The 25,877-nt window shown below is 34.1% G+C and overlaps 3 protein-coding genes across 3 annotated transcripts; 1 reads left to right on the top strand and 2 right to left on the bottom strand.

Moving 5' to 3' along the window:
* Positions 1-1,890: 1,890 nt before the first annotated feature.
* On the bottom strand, positions 1,891-5,773 carry LOC116031021 (CDK5RAP3-like protein). The gene is made up of 10 exons (XM_031273452.1): positions 5,626-5,773; positions 5,349-5,483; positions 4,436-4,530; positions 4,215-4,309; positions 3,974-4,109; positions 3,718-3,870; positions 3,016-3,531; positions 2,597-2,805; positions 2,279-2,411; positions 1,891-2,188 (listed from the first exon to the last, which is right to left on the bottom strand). The coding sequence occupies exons 1-10, from the start codon at positions 5,684-5,686 to the stop codon at positions 2,057-2,059; spliced, it is 1,665 nt and encodes a 554-aa protein (XP_031129312.1). The 5' UTR covers positions 5,687-5,773; the 3' UTR covers positions 1,891-2,056.
* Positions 5,774-6,444: 671 nt separating this feature from the next.
* LOC116030376 (rhodanese-like domain-containing protein 9, chloroplastic) lies at positions 6,445-8,692 on the bottom strand. Its single transcript, XM_031272608.1, has 6 exons — positions 8,540-8,692; positions 7,559-7,809; positions 7,321-7,471; positions 7,046-7,131; positions 6,852-6,956; positions 6,445-6,760 (listed from the first exon to the last, which is right to left on the bottom strand). The coding sequence occupies exons 1-6, from the start codon at positions 8,584-8,586 to the stop codon at positions 6,690-6,692; spliced, it is 711 nt and encodes a 236-aa protein (XP_031128468.1). The 5' UTR covers positions 8,587-8,692; the 3' UTR covers positions 6,445-6,689.
* Positions 8,693-13,127: 4,435 nt separating this feature from the next.
* On the top strand, positions 13,128-16,828 carry LOC116030375 (FT-interacting protein 3). Its single transcript, XM_031272607.1, has 3 exons — positions 13,128-13,421; positions 13,839-13,915; positions 14,072-16,828. Exon 3 carries the CDS (start codon positions 14,203-14,205, stop codon positions 16,525-16,527), a length of 2,325 nt encoding a protein of 774 aa, XP_031128467.1. The 5' UTR covers positions 13,128-13,421; positions 13,839-13,915; positions 14,072-14,202; the 3' UTR covers positions 16,528-16,828.
* Positions 16,829-25,877: the final 9,049 nt, after the last annotated feature.

Genomic DNA, 25,877 nt, shown 5'->3' with positions numbered 1-25,877 from the left:
GTGCTGCAACATATATTATGTGCACCAACAGGTCTTAAATGCAGTGTGCTTTCTTTAACATGTTTTTTTTACTGTATGCACACATGCTTGCTTTAACATCACTTTTGGTTAAAATTATTCAATAATCAGTATAAAGCAGTTGTGAAAATTTCATTTACATGAATATGCTGATCTCTGTGTGACAATAGGGATCAAAATGTTTTGGGATATTTCCTTGTATCATCTTCCCATTGCATGCCAATCTTGGACCTCCTCAATGTGAAAGGGGTCTTTCGGTTAACATAACTAAATTCCATGTGATTTGTGCATATTGATAATGCTGATGAGTATTGGCTATATTAAGATGCTTTTCTTTTTTGGGGGTTCTTGTTTCAAATTCAAACTTGGTAAGCAACTAGGGACAACTCTAGCCTAGTTGATCAGACTGTTGGCTAGATAACCACAAGGTTTCAAGTTCAACTCCCAGTGGGAGCATGGCATATTGGCCTTTCGGTTTGAGCCAATTAGCTATGGGCAACCTAGGTTAGTTTGCCTCATTGCAGTCCTTTACCGGCTAGGGTCACAAGGCGAGATTTACCCAGTGCACACCCTTAGGTAGTGGCTGCGGGTTTCCTTCCCTGATATACAAGTTTAGGTCTTTAGGGTGTCAGATGTCATTAGTTCAACAGTAAGGCAACTGTAGTATACTGCATGGATGAAAACATACTGAGGAGACTTTACAAGTTGTTCCCTGTCCTTATCTCTGGAGTCTGCCCAGACTTAAGTCTCTTTTGGGCATTGTCATCTTAAATTGCACCTGTCTGAAGTTCCCAAAGGCTGGATAGAAGTCATTGCTGGGCTGGAAACATTGAGGTGAAGTAATGCAACACTTCCTCCTTTATTTCCCCTCCAACTGCACAGAATATAAGTTGATTACTACTACAATATTATTGTTTTTGAAGTATCAGACATTTGCTCTGAATTACCAGTTTGCTTTCCATGCTCGTTTTGTTATTTTAACCGAATAATGTGGAAATGATAAACATGGTGGATGGGAGGTGAAGATGAGGTTAGATCAGACCATCAGTAAACTTGTGCTTTCAGCTTTGAAATTGAAGGTCAAATTGGCAGTTGTGGATGTGGAAGTTGGCATTCTCTTTTCAAGCAAAGCTGATGAGAAGGGGATACTTTTTCTTCTTTTCTTGTGGTCCTCCTCCAATGGGTAAACAAGTAAACAACCCAAATATTTGGCATTTTAGTCCTAACAAAGACTTGACCTCATCAATTTGTGGATAGATGCATCCTTAATTATCCCGTGTTTTGTCTCCAAAATTATTACTAACGGAAATGGTTGAATCAAAATATTCCATATGTACTTTTATGAGAAAGAATAAATCTTGTGTAAGACTGTTTCACGCTAGACGTGTGAATCTTTTTAACTAAAATGTAATATTTTTATAATAATATTTTAATTGAAATTGTTTTAAGTGGATAGAGTTCTGAACTTGTGAATTTGAGAAATGTGATGGGTGAAACTTGAAAGAGCGTAGAAATTATCCAACCATATAATAATAATGGCATACCACAAGTTGGTGACAAGTTGACAACCTTCAAACCGCAAAGTGACTGTCAACCATAATTCGTTTTTCAAAATCTTCTCGACATTAATGTTTTTTCACCTAATCTGACTTTAAACAGTCCAAGTATTATAATGCCATTATCAAACTCCTTAATACATGCATTTATATTGCTACCTATAAAATATAAAATACAATACAATGCATTTCTCATTTACATAAATATTTCATAATAATAAATACATTTTGATATTTCATATTTTCAAAATTTTCATTTTGCTTTTTATAAGAAAATAAAAAATTTCTCCCACTAAAATATGCACATCCATCTCTCTTGGTGTAATTAGAGGTAAGATGAAATTTAGTGCAAAATGTATGACAATCCAGGTTGAAGTTTCAGTTTTTTGGCAATGTATTTTATACAATCCGCTAGTGTATAAATTATCCCAGTTACCATTAACTTCTCAACTATGAACAACAGAAAAGTAGGTCTATGGAAATTAAACACTAGAACTACTTGTCAGCAATGTATTAATCTCTCCGATAATATTGACAGGCCGCCCATCGAACATAGATGAAAGTGTCTTCTCGCAGAGCTCCTTCAACTTCTTGGTTCTCACAATAGCTGCTTCCTGTATTAGAAACACCAAATACAGGAAATGAATTCAATGTGAATAGACGATGGGTAGCAGTAGTGGTTGATGCAAGGGTAACAAGCTCACTTGTTTTGGCCAGGATGAAGATACAGAATTCTGCAGTTCCATGCGTTTAGAAGCCAAGTCTTTCAATCCCTCTTTCAGTTTAATTTCATGTCGCTTCTTTTCCTCCAATGTATTTGTCATTCGTTCAAGAAATCTGAAATTTAAATGAATACTTTAATCAACATCGATAAAGATCACTCACCACTAAGTAGGGAGGTACCGAGGCCTTGGGAAGGTAGTTATACTACCATGAAAAAGCAAGTAATACAACTATAATAGAATACTGGCATAGGGGAAAAAATATGCAAGTGTCACTCTACTAAATGGCCTGGAAAGTACCTTTTGGAGTTGAGGATCATGATCAAGTCACGAGTTTTCCTATTTGTCAGCAACGAAATGGCTGAGGAAACATCAGACATCATCATCTGAACTGAATCAGAAGTGTATTGTTGCAGCACAAAAGGGGCAACTGCCTGTACTTGATGTTGCAAAGATAAAGTTTCTTCATTTGTTGACTCAATCAAGCGCTGATTCAGGAATGCTTTAACCTGATGTGCAAGGTGAAAAAAAAGAAGAAAAAAAGATGACATGAATTCATAGCATGGACAAGTTGCATCATGACAATCTTTAGGATTTTCTAACAATGTATTCCACGTGTACAAGATGAGCACCTACAGACTGTCACAAAATTGAAGAAAACAATAATGATAGTGATAGTGGTCAAGTAGAGAAATAATATTTGCAGAATATATACAGACCTCAAATAAATCATCAAGAATTTTATTCCTATATTCTGTCTCCAGAAATGGACTCCTTTCATTGCTAGTGGTGTGGGCTTCAGTCAATGTACTCGCATGTGGTACTGTATTCAGCAAGCCAACATCTTCAACTGCATCTACTTGGGGATTGTCGACACTAATATCCCAAGATATTTCTGATACAGGGACCTCAGTAACTGAGGATTCACCTTGGTTCTCAAGATGTGGTTCCATGGCATCACTGGCATTAACAATTTCATAAGGACCCAATCCATTGCCATTTTCTTCTGTTTCTTCTACAGTACCAATGTCCCAATCAATTTGAGAGCTGTCCAAGGTGATATCCCAATCAATGCCATCAGCTGTGATGTCTGCTTCAGTGATGGCATGGCTTACCCCACCATGACTGGCTTGTGCAGTTACAGAATGATGTATCTCAGTGCTCGCAGATACATTAAGAGAAGGTGGACTTTCTCGGACATTCCTTAAATTTTGTAACACAGCACCAAGTGTTTTCTGCAACCAGAAAAAGTTAACCAATAATATTGCCAGTACACATAACACCCATCATAGCACATTAGCACCATCCACAAACTAGCAAAACTTTTTTCAAAAATAATTGTTATAAGTGCAAGAAAGAAATACTGAACTTGCTTTTAGACCAAAGAGTTAAAAGCAAGACACAAGCAACGATTCTCTTACGTTCTTTTCCATATGAGCATCTTTAACAAAGTTTGAATAAAACTCAATGGCTTGGGACACAGAATCACTGTTCAGTACTTCCAAAATTCTGCTGAAAGTGCTTGGAAGTGTACTTGTTGCAGTCTCTAATAATTCTGACCTCACATTTACTCCCTGAATGATTGGAGAACAGGAAAAGAAACTTAAAGATTGTCAAAGAAAAAGAAGTGAAAAGTAAGTAAACAATCACAAACAGGAAGAAAAAAAAAGGCAAAACCTGCAATCCTAGCTCCTGGCAAGCTTCAATAAATTTAGCTGCTGAAAGAGTTGCATTTCTTTTTATATCGGCTTCCTTGCGTTCCAATTCAGATAATTGATGCTGAACCTTTTGAGTCTGTTTCTTATGGTAGGGGCTAGAGAACAAAACCAGTCAATCATGCAGGGTTCTAAAACATCAATCCTTGCAAAAAGCTTCAAATATTGATTTATGACCACTTCATAATATTGGCGAAACTTACATTTCATAATTAACATTTTGAACCATTATCTGGGCAGCCTCACCAAGGAAAATACGTTCTTTCTCATAAGCACGTACAATTGCTTCCCAAACACCCTGTCAAAATTGAAATAAAAGTTGTGTTTCACAATGAAAATACTATTTGGTTTTATAACAGAAGAGAGAGAGAGAGAGAGAGAGAGAGAGAGAGAGAGAGAGAGAGAGAGTTGCCGTTGATCTTACAGCAGCACCTGAAAGCTGACCAAAGATATTGCGGCTTTCTGGGGTTGACTTTAGAAGAGCCTCATATATGTATTTGGCTTCTAAATAACCAATCCCTGAAAAATCAATGTGAATCATCATGCTTGCAACTTTGCAATGCTTATGATGATACAAAACTCACAAATTGCATGATTGTAAATTCAAAGAAAGATATTTTACAAAACAATATCTATAAGCTTTGCCATTGCCATAGACTATAATGACTTATTACACGTAATGAGCATTCATACTTCCATTTGCAAAGTTGTTCAAACTCTTTGAGAAGAATTACTCAATTAAATCAACCCAGCCCAAGTCATGGGAGACAAAGTGAAAGTTAAACATGATTGAAATAATAAAGATAATGATGATAGTAATAATCACTATACTAATAATAAAAATAATGTTGAGTTCTTTCTGAAACAATCTAACCAAGAAAATGATTTACTCAAGTTACTTCTCTCTTTCTTTTGAGAAATATACTTTTCTTTTTCTTTCCTGTTTCCTAGTCCTATAATAAGCCCAGGCCATTCAAAAGTCGGCTTCAATTGCATGCAAAAAATGCTGGCTAGGAAAACAAATTTAAAACCTTTCTGTTTTTCAAACATAACAGACTCAAGCAGAGTTCAAGAAAGACATGCAAAAATTCTCACAAGTAAAGCTCCACATTCAGAATTTCATCTAATGTTCATGCAAAACGCTTCAAAGAATCTAGAACACAGTTTCTGTAAACAACCAAATCTTTCTAATTTCAAATATGAACGCAATAAAGTTTCCAATTCCACATGTTGAAAGTAAAGTCCAGCCGGAAGCATATTCGCAAAGCAAGTGTATACAAAAGAGAGTTATTAAACAAAGTTTCTCGGAATTCCACTTAATCGAAAATATAGTTAACCTTCAGCATCGAGGGTATGAAAGTAAGGATCTAGGTCCTTGGGAAGAGAAGCAAACGCCGTCAAAATTTTTGCTCTCACAGCTGCAAGCCGTTTTCGATAGTCCGCCGGAATTCTCTTCCGATCGACCAACCATTCTTCATCCATTAAAAATAACAAAAATCAGTTGAATTACTTAGAAGCTAATAAATCAGATAATTCCAGAATAATTCATGTATGCACCAAAAAAAAAAAAAAAAGAGGAGAAAATATAGAATTCAGAGAATTCATCTTCTTTACCTCCGAGACGAGCAAAAGCGATATCGATCGGAAGGTTACGAATGTCTTCCTGGTTCTGCATTTCTCCCGAATTTCTGCTAGCTTGATAAATCGATGGAGTTTCACAGTCTCGCAGAGAAGAGAGAAGACTAGACGCTAACGTACGCCAGGAAGACTGGAAAAACTGCGGCTTGTACACTGAATGTATACAATGGGCCGTGACTGATTTGTGCTTTGGGCCTGTAAGCCTTTTTTGCCTGAAATGGGCAATGGACTGCAATTTATATTGTCGACCGATCCAGAACGGTATAGCCTTTTTTAAATTAGTGAGACATCAATCACATTTGTAACAGAGTCAGTAGTACTCAAAACAAAAATCACATCATTTTTATAATAGGAATTATTATTATTATTTTTTTTGAAATCAGGTACAATTTATAATTGTGTGAATTACAAGTCATTCATCCCAACAAAAAACTTAAACGGATACTAGGACTGTTATATAAATTACAAGTCATTCATCCCAACTAAAACCTTAAACTGATAGTTGGACTGTACATTGACATGAGGTTAGATTTGATTCAAAATTGAAATATGTGATATTTGTTTTTTTTTCTTTCTGTTTGGTCAAAATAAGTATAATTTATTAATTATATGAATTGAAGCATGTTTTTTATCTCAACTAAAATTTTAAAGTGATAGTTGTTATCATGAGATTAGCTCTGATACCAAATTGATGTATGTGTTCCATTTCAACTAAAAACATACGGTAATAGTTGAACTGCAAATTTATATTTATATTTTTTTATTTTTGAAATTTTGTTCCTCAATCATATAAAGTTTCTGAAAATTAGGTAATGAATAGAATTACTGATGAATATTTTACATTTCCAGAATTGAATCTTCAATGAGTCATGGGTTCTAGTCTACATAGCATTGAGCATTGTACAGATGAACTACACCAAAACTTTGATGGCTATTACAAGCACTAAACCAAACATTTGCTCTAACAATGATGCTGTTATGCTCTTCAGATATCATCATTTACAAGAAAGATCAATCCAAAAAACAAACACACTCTGGGGCTAGCCTGTAGGAGCCATTTGAAGTATCTTTTCTGCTTGATCAGGGAAGAGTGTGATCAAAAGAAGTGCACCTGGGAATTTCATCGTTTAAGAATAATCATCAAAACCAGAAAGAAGACATTTTTATTAACACTTTCATTGTATTGATGACAGATAACTTACAAATTAGTACAGTTCCTAGCACAGCAGAAATCTTTCCTTGTATAGTAATTAAACCGGCCTTGCCTGCGTCTTTTAACTCTGTGGAACCGACAGAATCAAATGTTCCTGGAAAACGATTTCACTCCACTAGTTTATCTTCACCTTCTAGTCTAGATAAGATGTTCAGGTAAAAGTTTGGTTATAAGAATGCTTACCTGGTTTTACAGATTGAAGCCCTGACGTTACGCATGCTATGTTCTGGAAACCAGCTTCCTCTAATTTTTGGGCAGCAGCTGCAGACCTAAGAGCATCCAAAGAAGATAATAAGGACTTGGGGTTTTATTCTCTCAATTTCGGGAAGAGAAAATATGAAGAAAATTCTCTCTATGAGAAAGTTTCAGTACAGGACAACCTTAACAGCTAGCCATAATCTTCATCGAGAACTCTCCATGAACATAGTAATAACAGTTCTAACATGTAAACACCTTACCTTAATCCTTCTTGACAAACAAGTAGCAGCTTGCTTTCAGGTGAAAATTGGCTTCTAACAGATTGAACGAATTCAGGATTTGGTTTAGTAAAAGGCAGACCAAAAAATAAACCGGAAAAATTGTTGTGCACAGTTCTCTTCACTATAGTTCCTGTAATAATGTAACATTAACATAACATTAACTCAGCTATAAAAATAGCACACAGTAAGAAGAAGCACTCGAAAATACAGATCATACCTAAGTCATTATCTTTGTTTTCAATGAAAAGTGGAACATGGAAACATTCTTTTATACGTGCTCGCTCAAACTGAGTTCTGTCGCGCACATCTACCACTGCATACCCATCAACAGCAACGAGCTTCTTCGCTTCCTCAGCATTCACAAATTCAACTTCTGCTTTGATCCCCAAAGCTCTTCTACGCAGTGGTTTCCCTTTAACAATCCCCCCTCGATAAGTCTTGAGTACCAACCAAGATGTCCCCGGATTGCTGAAAGTGCAAACCCCTAGGCTATTATTCTATTTCTATGATGAAATCTAATACAGAAGTGTGCTAGATTTCAAGTAATATGAAACACTACAAAACGAAATGGTACAATTCATTACAGATCTACATCTATCATTCTCTTATTTTATGGAAACAGTGGGAAAAAAATATTGATTGACATTAAAGAGTTCTATACATCAAGGCCACCACCATATACAGCATTATTACATGGCCAAAAGAACAAAAAACTCAGTATAGTAACTATATAGAACCAATTAAAGACATTATTTCAAAATATGAATTAAGATTTAGAGGTCACAAAAGAATTGCAATCAGACTAATTAAGTTGGAGCAACCAACTCAAATTGAGAAAACTTAAACCAAAACCTTAGCCATCATCTCAAAAGGTGAAGTTAATCTGTTAGCACTGTCACAAAAAATAAATCATATGTATTGCAGTTTATGAATCATATTCTACTTTGACAGAAAACCTCAAAACCCCATTCCACTAACCAATAGCATATGATATTTAAAGGGAAGTTGTATATTGGTGATAATCTTATCATATCATATAACAATACTGATGAAATGCTTCTACTCTTTGCCTCTTTGGGACTAATCGCAGCACAAAATCTTTTTTCTTTGGTAAAAATACAGTCTTTATAACTAGAATTCATGTAACTCGGCTTTCACAACCCAACAAAGCAATTGTATTCTGAAAGTGAGAGAATACCTTGGAGAAGAGAGAATTGTAGGAGAGCAGCAACCAATCCCTGCCATCCCTGGAAAGCTTTAATTTAAATTCTTCTTCTCCTTCTTTTTTTTTCTTGGCAACTTGACGAAACCAGAAAGATCGGTACTGATAGCTTCTTGGCCAGCTTGGCCCAAGAAATTCGAAAGGATGAATGGGTTGTCGCCACGTGGCGACATCAGTAAACTGGATTAGATACTTCCATCTCGCACTCTCTCGAGTCTCGTAGATAGATACATCACAAATTCACAATCCAAGAAAGAATTTAAATCCACGCTATCTTATAACAGAATGGGTTTATTATATTGGGCTCTATCCCAAGCCCATAAGTAGACTTTTTATTTTTTGTTTGACAAATTATCCTGGGAGCACTGATACAAATTTATTTTTAGTATACTCCATGTTGAATTTTGTTCCAAATGTCATAAAAAAAGATATCTAAAATGACCAAATAAATTATTTGTTTTCTCATATGCGAGAAATTCAAGTTCCTCTAACAAAAAGTCTATGAACCAAGCAAAACTTAATTCAATTTTCCTCCACTTTTAGAAATTATAATTGACTGAAAATTTTTCAGTGAAGAAAACCCTCCCTGGAGTATTTCTCTCTTACATGTCCTGTTATTGTTCAATTTTAATGAACTTGATATTTATGGTTGTTGAGGTTGGTAGGTTGATTGTGTCCAAGTTATTTTTTTGTGGCTATAAAATTATAAATCCCCTTCTATAATATACAATAATAATATAATATAATATAATAATATTATAAAGATGAAAATGTTGCTGTAATTGTGATTCATAGAGAAAGATATTGGATTATTAGGGAGGGCAATTTAGTCCTCACACTCTAAACTTCATTCTAACGTATTATGCAATTCCAATTCCTATAGGGAGTTGGAATTTGCAATTCCTCAAATTTAAGGAATTATAATTTCATATAATTACAATTTTTATCAACCAAATTCTAGAATTTTCCACTTATTGAAATTAAGCAGAAAGGAATTGCAATTCTTCTCTACCAAACCTCATAATAGGCTGTTATTGTTGGAATGCAAACTTGTAACTGCGATTATCAAATTAACAATCTAACCAATTTTGTTGAGATTGTCTATTTTTAGCCCATACTTACATGTCAATAAATTGGTGAAAATGAGATTAATTATTATAAAATGGAAACTAAGTAAACAAATCAAACTGAAACTACTAAAATCATACGTGTACGTAAGTCCATTAGTTCTTATATCGTGGACCGCGGTCCATAATGCATTGTGGACCGTGGTCCCAAAACGACGTCGTTTTAGTAAGTGGGAGATAGAGCCCCGTAATTGACACTACAGTTCATTTCAAAAGATACTGCCTTACATTTGTTTTGATATTATCGAATGAAACTGTAGTTATATCAAAAAGTAACTGTAGTTGTGTTGAAAATAAAGTGTAGTGTATACGAAAAGATACTGAATAACAGTTTCACATTTGTGTTTGATATTATCGAATGAAACTGTAGTTATATCAAAATGTAACTGTAGTTGTGTTGAAATGTAACTGCAGTGTATATGAACAGATACTGNGGACCGCGGTCCACAATGCATTGTGGACCACGGTCCACGATATAATTTGCGCAAGTCCATGCTGAAATATTTATTATTTATATCGGTTATAGACTTATAGTTTCTAAAAAAGTCATTGGATATTTATGCGTAATATTTGGTGGGCGTTACGAGATATGTGCATGGTTTAATTTATTATGATCTAATAACTCAATTATCTACTTCATTAACTAATGCGTTGTATTTATTAACACATTCGAATTCATAAAATAAACTCCATAAGTATTTAATTTCATAAAATCATCCCACTGTAAAAATCAAACCATAACATTTTGTCTCATTTCATCCGACTAGTAAACTATTTATTTGTTAAATTAACTTTCTATTCTTTTGTTTATTTGTTTTAACATTGTCTTATAATTTTAGAATTTGAATTTATGTGTTATATAAAATATTTAATGTTCTAAATATATAAATTCTATTTTGTAATGTGAAATTAAATATTATAAAATTATAAAGAAATAAGAATCAAATAGGTCACCAAATTGCACACCATAATACAATTATATCATTGAACCTAAAAAATTACAATTAAATTCTTAAATTAATTCATTTCATGCAATTTATCCAATTTTCCAATTTCTAACATGTTATCCCATTTTAAAAAAAATTAAAATAATTTTAGATAAAAAAAAAAAGAAATAGAAAAAACTTCGTCTCCGACCATGGACACGAAGAAGGTTTCATCGTCTCCAACCAGAGACGAAGAGACTCTTTGTCTCCGACCATGGAGACTTTGGAGATGAAGATATTTGGCCATAGAGATGAAGGTCTTTTCGTCTTTGGCCATGGAGATTCTGGAGATGAAGGTCTCTTTGTCTCCATGGCCGGACTCTTCGTCTCTATAGTTGGACTATTCGTTTCTCGATCGGAGATGAAGTGTTTTTTTTTTTTTTTTTTTAACTTTAAAATTTGTTTTCAAATATTATTAAATTAGGTAACATTTAGAAATTGGGAAATTGAACAAATTGAGTGAAATTTGTTAATTTAGGAATTCAATTGTAGTTTTTATTTTTACGTTCGGTGGCCTAATTGCATTATGGTGTGCAATTCGCTGGCCTATTTGACCCTTATATTACAAATAAACTCTTAGCTTGGAGACAATGGCGCAAAATAGAGATTGGGTTAGGGGATGGGAACAGGACCCTTATTCTCTGCCCTGTCCTGACCCATTGTCATCCCTATTAAAGAGGAAAGACTAGCTAATGTGCAAATATTCAATGTATGGGGTTTTTTTTTTTGGGGGGGGGGGAGTGAAGGAGTACATGGGGGCAATTGCTTGTCATGTCCCACATTGTGAGGCTTTAGCAAGCAAATTAATATCTACACGTCATATAAAAAGCAACATATCATTCGTCCAAAAATCTCATCTCATTATGGAGCATTTAATCATCATTGTTATTACCATCGTATCTCTTTAAATACAACACTCTGTAATACGGAGTAACTAAAATAATTTGCATTCTCTATTATTACTATAATTATTATTAAAGGATAATTCAATAGATTGAAAAGAGTATAGGATACTAGCGTTTCACTATTAAATCTTGCATTTTTGACATCTTACATTCCTAATTTCCTAGTTCTATGGTGGACTTAGGCAAAAAAAAAAAATTATGTGTATTTATTAGTTAAAAAAAAATCTTCAATTTTTAAAAGAAATAAAACAGTTTACACATGAAAATAGAGAACATGTTTACTTATATATTTAGAAAATAAAAAAGATATAAAATAAAAATTAGAGAAATTTTTTAAATATAGAATTACAATAAATGACATGTTTTGACTGGAAATTGCTTCATAAGAAAGAAAAAGATTGTATTAAGAAAAAATAAATAAAGAGACTAAAATGGGAAAAAGAAAAAGAGGGAGGTCTAATTAAGTTAGAGCATTTCTATTGGTAATTTTTCTTGGGTTTTGTGAATATTTTGTGATGTAAAAGATAGAGGGAAGATGAGTTTATCTACTAGGTTAAGATTTATGTTATAATTAATAAAAAATATGTTACGCATGGGTGTGACTTGCAACCCAATAGACATGTGTCTCTCATGTGTCTATTGAACGCATTAAGTGACCGCCCAACTTTTCTATTCTCCCCCCTCCCCTCGCCCACTCCCTCTCTCCCTTCTTTGTTAGCTCCTAAACTTGATAAAACTCAAGCCATTGTGGTTGCTCTAGAAGCTAGAGCATACCCATTGATTTTTTCCGGCTTTATGTTGAGTGCGGGGAAAGAAGAGAGGGAGACACGGTTATTACGCTAAGCTTAAATTTTTTGTTAGAGAAAAAAAGAGAAAGTCACGGGTGGACATGACTTGTGCACATAGTGTGCACGTTTGGGTGGTTGCGAACTTGTGACCACACAACTTTTCATCTTTTTCTCTCGTCGTGGCATGACAAAGGAAAAAAACAGTCTATTGGTAATGTGAGAAAATGAAATAAAAAAATAAAGCAAGATAGTCGCCATTTGGTGACCACCTAAACAGGCACATGTAGTGCACACATATTAAGTAGTGGTGGTGCGTATAACATACACCAATTGTGTTTTTTATCTTACTTTCCTTATCATTTGCAAAAAAAAAAATCTTACTTTCCTTATTTAAAAAAAAAATCTTACTTTCCTAAAAACTCAAAGAAAAAACTACATTGCAATGTAACTTTATTTTTTGTTTCTAGTCTTTCCTAAGCCATATCACATGAAAACTTTATCCTCTACACAACCGGAAAATAATATCTGCGTGGCACAGAGAACCTCGGGACCGGCACGCCCGACCCGGGTCCTGTGGGCTCTGCTCTACCACCAGCGACAAAAGGACAACTATACTCATACACCAATAAAGAAACCCAAAAAAAAATTAAATAATAAAAATCAACACAGATTAATAATTTCATTATTATTATTATTATTATATTTTTCTCAGCGAAACAAATCTGCACTGCGTACCCACCGTCGCCGCTTGGGTTAACCCAAACGGGTCACTACTCTCTCGCTCTACAATGTCTGCAAAGCTCTCAACTTTTCTCTCTCTAGACCAAACCCACTGTAGCAGAGACTAGCACAGGAGAGGAGCTGTTCTCTTCTCTCTCTCTCTTTAACCTTCCCCTTTGTTTGATAACACTAAAAAAAAAAGAAAAGGAAACCCCTCCCCCCACTCTTCGCCTTTTTCTTTTTGTTGTTCCCAGTGGGTAATATTCAGAACCTTATCAGCTAAATTCCCATCATCTCTGGTCTCTTCTCCTCAGCTTCCGTGAACCCTCCAGGTATATTCATCCAATCTCCTTCCTTCTTTATCTGCCTACGAGTTTTTCTTTCATCAGATGTCTTGTGTTTGTGTATCTATCTAGTATCTACTGGTACGGATAGTTGGTAGATAGGTAAAAGAGCGAAAATCTTGACTTTTGGGCCTCTGCATTTGTTGCTTGCTGTTGTGTTTGGGTCTTCGATTTTACTTTATTTTTCCCTTACATTTAAACAAGTTTCAATTTTTTTTTTTGTTCCTTGTTAGTAGTTGCGATTTTTCATGTTATTTGTCATTCTTTTCTGGGGTTGTGAAAAAGGAGGAATTTCTTGAGCGAGGTGGGTTGTTAGTTAGAGCATTTTGACTCCTTGGTTGGGCTGTCTCTTTTTGAATTTTTATGTTTTTTTTTTTTTGAAATTTTTTGAATTTTATGTTGCAGGTTTGGAGCATTCAGATCTGAAGTAGTTCTATTTTTCTGATGATCATTTATGGGGTTCTCCTTCCTTTTTGGAGTTTGTGAGTTTTTCTTTTGACAAAGATCTAAGATTTAAGCTCATCTGTCCATATTTTGTCTGATATCTCCTGTCTCATATTTTGGCTGCATTGCTTTAGAGTCTATTTGGATTTCAATATTTTCCCTAATATTTAGGTTTTTCTGGGTTTCTGTAACAGCTTATTTTAGGGGAGATCTGTAAAAGCTTTGGAAAGACTTGTTTATTTGTTGAGCATTTGGCTTTAACTCAGTTTGAGGACTAGAAGGTTGTCTGGTTTTTGTTGTCTTGTGGAAAAAGAACAACCACAAAATGCATAGGCCTCCACAAGAAGATTTTATGCTGAAGGAGACCAAACCCCACCTTGGTGGGGGGAAGGTCACAGGTGATAAGCTCACTAGCACCTATGACCTAGTTGAGCAGATGCAATACCTTTATGTCCGGGTTGTGAAAGCGAGAGATTTGCCTCCGAAAGATGTCACTGGTAGCCTTGATCCTTATGTTGAAGTTAGGTTGGGGAACTACAAAGGCACGACCCGCCACTTTGAGAAGAAGAACAACCCTGAATGGAACCAGGTCTTTGCTTTCTCGAAGGAACGCATTCAGGCTTCGATGCTCGAGGTGATTGTGAAAGATAAGGATTTTGTTAAGGATGATTTTGTGGGTCGAGTTGTATTTGATTTGCATGAGATTCCAAAGAGGGTTCCACCGGATAGTCCTCTGGCTCCTCAATGGTATAGGCTGGAGGACAAAAAGGGGGATAAGATTAAAGGAGGAGAGCTGATGTTGGCCGTTTGGATGGGAACCCAAGCGGACGAGGCATTCCCTGATGCGTGGCATTCTGATTCTGCAGCTGTTAGCGGTCATGATGGCCTTGCAAATATAAGATCTAAGGTGTATCTCTCACCCAAGCTTTGGTACTTGAGAGTTAACGTGATAGAAGCTCAGGACTTGGTGCCCAACGACAAAAGCAGGTTTCCCGAAGTTTTTGTGAAGGCAATTCTGGGAAACCAGGCTTTGAGGACCAGAGTTTCCATGAACAAAACCATCAATCCAATGTGGAACGAAGATTTAATGTTTGTAGCGGCAGAACCATTTGAAGAGCAGCTGATTTTAAGCGTGGAAGACAGAGTTGCACCAAACAAGGATGAGGTTCTTGGAAGATGTGCAATACCATTGCAGTATGTGGATAGGAGGTTCGACCATAGGCCTGTGAACTCGAGGTGGTTTAATCTCGAGAAACATATTATTATTGAGGGGGAAAAGAAGGAAATCAAGTTTGCCAGCAGGATTCACATGAGGATATGCTTGGAAGGTGGCTATCATGTCCTGGATGAATCTACCCACTATAGCAGCGATCTTAGGCCAACTGCAAAGCAACTATGGAAGTCCAATATTGGCGTTCTTGAATTGGGTATCCTCAATGCTCATGGCCTTTCACCTATGAAGACAAAAGATGGGCGTGCAACGACCGATGCATATTGTGTGGCTAAATACGGAACAAAATGGGTCCGGACAAGGACTATTATCGACAGTTTTACTCCCAAGTGGAGTGAACAGTACACTTGGGAGGTATTTGATCCGTGCACTGTTATTACGATTGGTGTATTTGATAACTGCCATCTTCAGGGAGGAGATAAATCTGCAGGGGCGAGGGACTCGAGGATTGGAAAGGTCAGAATTCGACTTTCTACACTGGAGACTGGTCGTGTTTACACGCATATTTATCCACTCCTAGTTTTGCATCCTAATGGAGTGAAGAAGATGGGTGAAATTCATTTAGCTGTGAGGTTTACTTGTTCGTCGTTGCTAAATATGATGCATATGTACTCGCAGCCCCTGTTACCGAAAATGCACTATATTCATCCATTGACTGTTAGTCAGGTTGATAACTTGAGGCACCAGGCCACTCAGATCGTTTCGGTGAGACTTAGCCGAGCAGAGCCGCCTTTGAGAAAAGAGGTTGTGGAGTATATGCTGGATGTTGGTTCTCACATGTGGAGTATGAGGCGAAGCAAGGCTAACTTTTTCAGAATTATGAGTGTTTTAGGCGGGTTGATTGCAGTTGGGAAATGGTTTGATCAAATATGCAATTGGAAAAACCCTATCACGACTGTTCTGATTCACATCTTGTTCTTGATTCTGGTTCTTTATCCCGAACTTATCCTGCCTACCGTTTTCCTATATCTCTTTTTAATTGGAATCTGGTACTATCGATGGAGGCCGAGGAATCCTCCTCACATGGACACCCGCATCTCTTGTGCTGACAATGCCCATCCCGATGAACTCGACGAGGAGTTTGATACCTTTCCAACTTCACGTCCCCCCGATGTTGTGAGGATGAGATACGACCGCCTTAGAAGCATTGCGGGAAGGATTCAAACTGTCGTTGGCGATTTGGCTACTCAAGGGGAGCGGCTGCAGTCTCTGCTGAGCTGGAGAGACCCGAGAGCCACCGCTCTTTTCGTGATTTTCTGTCTCGTCGCTGCCATAGTCCTCTACGTCACGCCTTTCCAAGTCGTGGCCCTTCTCGCTGGATTCTACATGTTAAGGCACCCGAGGTTCCGCCACAAGCTCCCCTCCGTACCTCTCAACTTCTTCCGAAGACTACCGGCCAGAACAGACTGCATGCTGTGAGCAATGATTTTGGTTTACCTTCTCGTTTGTTCATCGCTTTCTGTCCATGGAGATGCGAAGACCTGGGGCTCTGTTGCTGCGACGGCTAGTGAACATTAGGTACTGTTATGTGTGTAAATCCCCAGCCCCTAAAGAACCCTACTAGTCTTGGGGATTTTTAATTGTTCATTAATTTTTATGCCTTATGTTGCCAATCCATGTTTATTTACAGTCTTGTAAACCCTAATTTCTTTTGCTGGACCTTCTCCATGGTTAATTATTAAGTTCTATCTATGCATTGCCCTTCTTCTCCATGGTAAAATTTGCCCCTTTGCAGTGCAACTGTGCAAACATTCTGGGTGAATGTCGGCTGATACAACATGTTTGCTTGAAAATGAAGTGTTTGCTTATCTTGAATTCTATTATTAAACTGGTAGTTGCAACGTCAACATAATTACATGCTGAATCTAGTTACAACTAGTGACAGGTTAACAACATTTGACACCATCAAAACAAGTCATTATCATATGTTTATCTGCTTCCATAAATACAAATTAATGTTATTATCCATTATCATGCCCTAGCTGGTAAAAGACCTCACGGAAGAACTAACTTAAGTAGTTTACTGGCTCAACAAATTAAGAAAGTTAATAGACAACTCTCTACTAAATGAACTATTCGACCAATTTTCAACCAGCGAACCAAATTTGTCAAGCATAAGGTGGGAGAACTTCACAAGTTTTTGTCAAGATTTTGAATTTAGCCATCCAAGTCTCTGCTAAGTAATTCCACCACTTGTCCGCATGGGCAGGTCAGTTGGTCATAGGAGTGAAGTTTAGGAAGAAAGACTAGGAATCGAGTCTCACTAGCGGCAGTGTGAGAGCAATTTCTCAAAGTGAGGGAGCTCCTTGTGCGCAGTAAGCAAATGTCTAACCTTTGTGTTCAGTTGAGTTATCGTGATTTATATCTTTCCAGAGTCCCATATGCTTTGTCGGGTCAGAGCGTGGGGCCTTGAGGTTGAAGATTCAACCTTTTGGGAAGAAACAATTCCACCACTTTACTAATTTACATGATTTGCTCTATTATCAATTGTCATATTGTTTATTAACTAGTAATAGTGAATACACAAAACTACATTTCTTATACTTGTGTAATCAGTAGCGTTAATATAGACTAGTGACATGAAGCGGGACTTGATTCTTTAAGGTTTTGCCCAACAATATAACTCAATAAATCATATTGAAGTAAACTGAAACATAGTGCAGACACAAATTGTTGGTGCGAAGTTTACCGTTAGGGGTAAGGTCAAAAAGCAGATGATGTCTTGAGTCTTTTGGGGGGTTGGGTGAATTGGCACTTGGCAGTGTGATTGTCTTGTAATTGTAATGCAAAAGTGGGCACAGAGAGGCCTGCTCGCTCTTTCAGTCTTTCTTTTTTTTACAGCTGTTTGTATGGTACAAAATGCTTCAGTGAAATTTATTACAAATTTTACATTTGTAAAAATCTTCAGTGAAACAGGACAAATTTTACCTAACAATTTATGTAACAATCTTTTGGTTGGATGGCTACTCAATCTAACAACCATTCATTGATTAATCGTTTAATTAAAAAATGTCAGGTCAAATAACAAGAATAGTCTAATAACCTCATTACATATGATATGAATATTACTTTCTATTCAAATTAAATCCTCCTTTTTACTGTCTAAAGCCCGTAAAGCATGCAAAAATGATGGACATTTGTTATTTTTGGAATGAAACAATGCAAGTGTCGTGAAGGAGCAAATCACGAGATGTGCTTCAATATTAATGTCATAGTAAGGCTAAATTTAAACTTCAATTTTTTTGTGGTTACTAGCAAAACAAAGCTTATGAATTTATTTTGAATTGGTTGGCCCTTAAGTTGTATCCGTTGATTAAGATATATTTATCATTATTTGATGTGGACATCAACGATTCTAATTAAATCCCATTCCTTAATCTTAATCATTGGTACCAACACAAATAGGGATGACAATAATGCTGACAGCCATTTGAGAACCGGGGGAGGAAAATTATTATTATTATTATTATTATTATTATTATTATTATTTTATTATTTTCATGAAAATGTTAGAAATTAAAGTTATGTTATACGTATAACCCCCACCCACCCATCCACACCCACAATGACACAAAGATCTTCATAGGATGCCCCATTTGATGATCTGATCGCCTCATCATAAAACACTTTTTCCTATTTGCTCATCATGAATTTTAGGGAGATGATGATTTATTAATAATAAAACTCACCTAGTAATGCACACATATAATTGTATTACGAGTCACACTTGTGTTAGACCGTCTCACCGATCTTTATTTGTGAGACGGATCGGATCGGGCCGGAGCAATATGCAAATGTCATGCTTATATGTGCAAATGTCATACTTATATGCTTAAATATAATACTAATCAAGAATACAAATTTTATTACTTGTAAAAGAAAAAGTAATACATTTTTCATAATAAGTAATGTTGACAAGTGTCCCTTACTTATAAGAGAAAATATAATACTTTTGAGGAAAAAAGTAATATTTTTAAATCGAAATGTAAAAGTATTACATTTACAAGTAACAAAAATTTTATTCCTGATTAGTATTACATTTGAGCATATAAGTATGACATTTGTGCATATAAGTATTATATTTGCATCTTAATCCGACCCGACCCGACCCGTCTCACGGTGAGACAGTCTCACACAAATTTTTGCCTTGTATTATATTGTTGTTTTCAATTTATTAATAACTTACATGCATTTGAATTATTCATCTCTAATTTAATTTTCTATATATATATATATATATATATATATATATATATATATATATAATCACACATTCTCATTTAGCGTGATTTACCATTCTGGTTAGATAAAAATAAAACTTCTTTCCCATCCCCTAGAGAATATAAGTTTTTAGTTACGTTCAACCTCACCGTCCTGTTGATATGAGTACAATTACTATATAATAGTAGTTATTGTGAGCATAAACATAAATGTGCAGTCCAACTATCAGCTTAGACTTTTAGTTGGATGGAGCACATGATTCAACTGTTATAAGAATATGCAGTAAATATAGAGAGTGAAATCTTTTTTTTTTTTTTTTTTTTTTTTTTGAGAAAAGAGAGTGAAATCTTTTATTACAAATGATTAGGGTATTTATATACGAAAGAGTAAAGGAAATGTGGTCCTATGATTAATGGCAATTATTGTCAATTTTGTGTGATTTTTCTATTCGTCGATCTTCTTGTATGGCTTGCCGGTTGTCCTGGTTTGATTTGAGTCCGCTTATTAAGATTGACTTTGGCTCTTAAATTTCTCAATAATGACATATATACCGGCCTTATGGAATATAATTGAGCTTAGACCAATGGCCATATGCCCTAACAATGATATTCATGAAGTTTGAAATATAAAAGCGATGAACATTCAATTCAAATAGTATTTATATTCAATATTCAAGTTTAGTGTTAAAATTCAATGAATATTCATCTGATGCTTATAATGTAAGTTGTTCACACTTAATTATGGCTCCCCATACTTTGAATTATAAAAAGCAACCTCACCCATTCCTTTCAACCCTATTTAAGTTCATTAGCACATCAAAATTTTCCTAATGAAGATAATAATGGACGGCTCAACCAATATTACTCCGTGGATCATGATCTACATTGTAAGATGTATCACTGACCTATATGTTCAGTTTTTGGATATTGAAAGTTCATTTTAAATATACTACATGTTAATTTGTAATATATTACTTTAAAATGAACTTATAATACATTAAAAATGAATATTCAATATACTAAAATTAAACATTTATCGGTGACCCATTTTACAATATAGATCATGGTCCATAATATAATTTGTCCGGTCCAAACAAGGTACATGAAGAATTGCAAATTAATTAAAAATTTTCTAGTTTTAATGAAACATATAGTTATTTTTTCTCACATTATATATATCTTACACCAAACCTTATCTATCTCTAAATGAAATCGCAACTTTATACGGCTCTCTTGCAATAATTTTCAACCATATGCAAATTAGTGACTATGAGGATTGAGGATTAGTACTCAAAAAAAAAAGTGACTATGACTATGAGGATTATACTACATTATTTATTTAAACATATTCTATTATTTTTTAATAACAATATTAGCATTTATGAAGTAGAAAATTAGTAAATAAGAAAAAGCAAAATTATAATGCAAAAGCACGTACTTTCTAAGAGGAAGCTGGAAAGCTGATGAAGTAGAAAATTAGTATTTAAAAAAAAAAAAAAGCAAATATACAAAAGCATCTTTTTATTTTAGTTTTTGAAATTTCCTTCAGCCTACTTTTGGTGACTAAAATATTAATATTAATATATTTAGAAATTATAATTTTTTAAAATTATAAGAAAATAAGTAAAAAAAAAAAGTTAATTTTACCGATAAATAGTAAAAATAACAAGTAATATGAGATAGAGAAAATATAATATAGTGATTATATTTTTGTGAAAACTAACAAATAGGGTCATATATAGGGATGCATCTAGCCATATTCAAGTTTGACATCAAAATAATAGTTATGGTGACTCGAGTTCGAGTGAGCGTAATATTTGGTATTGTTTATTCAAATGATAAAAACTTAGGAGATGATTAGATTATGTTTATTAATATATTTGGTACTGTTTCTAACGATGTAACATTACACATCGTTTTACTTTTGTTATTTTAATTGAGTATGAATGTTTTAATATAATCTATTTTACAATTATATTATTGAAGTATTATATTATAGGTTTAATGCAGGTATGCGATATTAATTATCGAGTAGATTTTTGTTTTAATTTTTAAAATTTAGCGACAGACAAATATTGTAGTAAATTCGTAGCTAGGTATCTAATAAAACAAAGAAAGAAAAAAATGTCAAACTGGCCCCCTAAGTCGGGTGGATAGTGCAATTAGGCCCCCTAACTGAAAAAGCTTCATTCAAGTCCCCTAAACCGGCAAAAAAGTGTAATTGAGTCTTACATGACTTGTTTATCAGGTCAAATTCAGTTAAGGGGCCTAATTGCACTATCCACCCGACTTAGGGGGCCAATTTGACACTTTTTAATTTTTAATTTTATTTTTCAAAATAAATATTTTTTATTTATTAAAAATATTTTTTATTTTTAAATATTTAAAAAAAAAAACAGTCGGCAGTCCCAGCTTGGGACTGCCGACTTTTTTAATTTTTTTAAATACTTGTTTTTTATATTATTAAATTTTTTTAATAAAATTACTTTAAATAATTTAAAAATAATTATTTTATATAATTAAAAAAACGGAAAATTACATTTTCCGTCCATAGATTATAGATTATAGATTATAGGGTCGTTGATGCTGCACTTTTTCATTTTTTATTTTAGAGACAAAAAGTGAGTATGACCAACACTTAGGAACGAATTTTACAATTACTCTATAATCTATGGACGAAAAATGTAATTTTTCGTTTTTGTTTTTGTTTTGTTTTTTTTTTAAAATTATACTCCGTATAAAATAATTATTTTTAAATTATTTAAAATAATTTTACAAAACTTTTTTAATAATATAAAAACAATTATTTAAAAATCTTAAAACCAAAAAAAAAAAAACAAAACAAAACTGCCGATTTTTTTTTAAAAAAATATTTAAAAATAAATAATATTTTTAATAAATAAAAATATTTATTTTGAAAAATAAAATAAAAATGAAAAAGTGTCAAATTGGCCCCCTAAGTCAGGTGAATAGTGCAATTAACCCCCTTAACTGAATTTGAACTGATAAACAAGTCATGTAGGACTCAATTGCACTTTTTTTTGCAGGTTTAGGAGGCTTGAATGAAGCTTTTTTCAGGTAGGGGGACTAATTGCACTATCCACCCGACTTAGGGGGCCAATTTGACACTTTTTCCAACAAAGAATGGCAACGAAATAGCGACGGAAAAATCCGTAGTTAAATTTAGCGATGGATATATCCGTCACTAAACAGTAGCTAAATGACATCAAATTCAAAAAATAAAAACAAAATAGCGACGATAATTTTCATCGCTACATGTAGTGACGGAAAATAGCGAGGGAAATATCCGACGCTAAATCTAGTGACGGAATATTCCGTCACTAATCGGTTGCAAAGTTTGTTACCAAATCGTCGTGGTGGGAGTCTAGCGATGGAAATTTCTGTCGTAATTCCCTCACAAATTTCGGCGTCAAAACCATCGTTGAGAGAAATATAGGGACGTATTGTTTTTTATTTAGCGACGAAAATAAATTGCATAGCTGAATTCTAGCTACGCTCGTTTAGCGACGGACAAAATCTGTCGCTAAACAGTTTAGCGACGGAAATTGTCCGTCGCTCTTTTCGATTTTTTTTTTTTTTTTTTTTTTGGGTAGTGAACCGCTTTTACCCTTACTAACAAATATACATAAACACGCCCGCATGGGCAGCTTATTTGGTCATAATAAGGGTGATGTTTGGGAAGAAATACTAGGAATCGAGTCTCACCAACTGTAGTGTGGGAGCAACATCTCAATGTTAGGTGGCTCCTTGTGCGCACAGTAAGCAAAGATCCAACTGAGTTATCATGATTTACATCATCCCATATACTTTGTTGGGCCGGTCGAATCTTTGATCTTATAAATCATTGATTGAGACGGTCTCACACAAGTTTTTGCCTTGATTGAATGGTGGTGAAAATGAGGAAGCTTGACTTCTTCTTTTTTTTTTTTAATAAATAAATAAAATTTTGGGGGACCTTAGCTTCAATTCATGTATATGTAAATGAGTTCTCAACTACTAAAGCAATATTACTTTCAAAAAAAAAAAAAAAAACGACTAAAGCAATATTTGGAGCATGCGCCTGACCTTGAACTATACACATAAATGCCTTAATGTTGGGTCCTTGTCTTATAATGTCATTTTCAAATTAAACAACATAAACGACCACTATACCGCCTTCAATTCCAAGTTGTTTTTTTTTTTTTTTTTTTTTTTTTGGTTGCTTTGTTGACTATATCCTGGATTCTATGAACTTGTCCAAAATTCACGAGGAGATAAATTCAACTAATTTAGCTTCGAGATTAACACCAAACTATACACTTATGCGCACAAAAAAATTCATTCCAAACACAACCGTCCAATATTTGTGGCAGAAATTGAACCTCACTCCCGCATGAAGAATTTTAGTTTTTTAGTATTTGAATTGTTGGAAAAACAGAGAATTTAAAAAGGGAGAGAAAATGAGAGCTAGATGGATACATATATTCTTATTTATTATAATAATAACATGAAATTAAATAACGTGTAACACTTTAATTTCTCATCCCTAAGGATGCCAGTACCCTTGCTAGGTTTTTTTTTTTCCTTAGATTTTTATGTGATCGATTAACATCATTATTCAATTCAATTTGATGCTTGAAAGTCAAAGAAAGAGAATATTTATATGCTAAAACTGAATTGTTCTCATATCAATACAAAAAAAAAAAAAAAAAAAAAAAAAAGGTGTCAAAATTGTTGTTTAAGTATAATGAATAGTGCATGCAATTAAGTCAATTAATGAAAAAAGTTTAAATGAGAGATATTCTAAATCAAAAAATAGTGTAATTAGATCATACTTTACATGTTTTAAAAAAAAAAAAAAAAATCCTACTTTACATATTTTGCAGCCTATTGTCAATGGTGACACTAGTTAAGCTAACATGTGGCTTCTTGATACTTAAGTGGACAAATTTTTATTTTCTTTGAAATTTTTTATCTTTTATTTTTTTATTTTTTATTTTACAAAGAAGATGGATGCCTTCTCTCATTGTGGTGCTTGTCTAGATATGGATAACTATGGTTGTCTTATTTGTTGAGGACAAGTTGGACAACTAACCAATAAATAATCACTGATTTTCATTCGACAATAATATATGGGTGGAAATTTTTAAAAATTAAAAATTGAAAATAAAAAATTGTACACTTAGATGTAGGCATTAGGACACCATCAATGATAACTTGTTGAGTAAGTAAGATTAGAACCTATAATAAATGTATAATTTTATTATTGTTGTAAATATATTTATATGATGATAGCCAATGACCTTCTAGTCAAGTGACATGTAGTGACTCTCTCAAATGGGATGTCATGAGATTGAGCCTCGGTGGAGGCGGTATCGATGAACATATACAACAATGTCTAGTAGTTCTTGCATTTTTTTTTTCATTTTTTCTCCATTGTCCTAGATATTAGGACTCTGTATTTCTAATTGAGACTCTTTGTATCCTTATACATACATCACGTTATCATGTACTTTATACCATCATGTATTCATAAAAATAATAAAAAAAAAAAATCATCTCGAAAACTAAACGATCTAGGGTTACAAACGCTATAAAAAAAATCCTGCTACCAGTCGGTGACACCACATCCTCTTTTCACATCATCTTCGATATTGTCTATCCAACCACAGCCCCAATAAAAACCATACAAACAACCCATCACTTTATCTCCATTAAACATACTTTCTCAAGCCATCTGTTATAGAAAACTCAACTTGTTTCCGTTCCCCGTGGTTAAAATCTTAGTGGATATGTTGAAGGCACGTTTTTGTGTCCGACTTTATTTAACGGCGCAAAACAGAGCCGTTTCTTTTCATTAATCAAAACGACGTTGTTTTGATGCATAGACCACCATGCATTGTGAACTGTGGTACACAGTAACATTTGCTGCCTTCGTAACTTTGGGTCATTTGGGTAATTAACTTATAAACTTAAGGTTTAATTTGGTCACTTTTCTCATGTCCTTTCGGATAATTAAGTTCAATTATTATTAATGCTTTCTTAACCGTACCTGTAACGCAAGGTCTTCTTAGTATGATTTATCTCTTATGTATGGCTACTAACAATGTTTATTCAGTACACATGCACCATTGAATAGTAGCAGTGAGTTTCTTCAATAAAAAATAAAATAAAATACTCCACATGCATATATACGACTATTAGATACTAGCTATTTAAGGTCTAAGGACGTCTTCATTAAATGACGAATACTTAACATTCCTATAAAATTGAAGAAAACAATCGGAAAATGAAAATTATGTTCATATGAGTCTTTTGTTCTCCATTTGAAAAAATAGAAAAAAAAAACTTTTCTTCTCAAACTTGGAAAACTATTCAAAATAATTTTTCATTTGGCCTGGACAATAAGTTGAAAAATACATGTGAATTTCCAATGGTTTCCGTATAAAAATTTGAAGCATTTTATTAGAATTATTGTACTCAAATTTTTAATTCAATAGTCCACAAAAAAAAAAAAAAAAAAAAAATGCAAAGTAGAAAATATTCGTT

Source organism: Ipomoea triloba, chromosome 9, assembly GCF_003576645.1.
Source record: "Ipomoea triloba cultivar NCNSP0323 chromosome 9, ASM357664v1".
NCBI classification, from domain to species: domain Eukaryota; kingdom Viridiplantae; phylum Streptophyta; class Magnoliopsida; order Solanales; family Convolvulaceae; genus Ipomoea; species Ipomoea triloba.
This window is presented reverse-complemented; position numbering and strand designations above follow the sequence as displayed.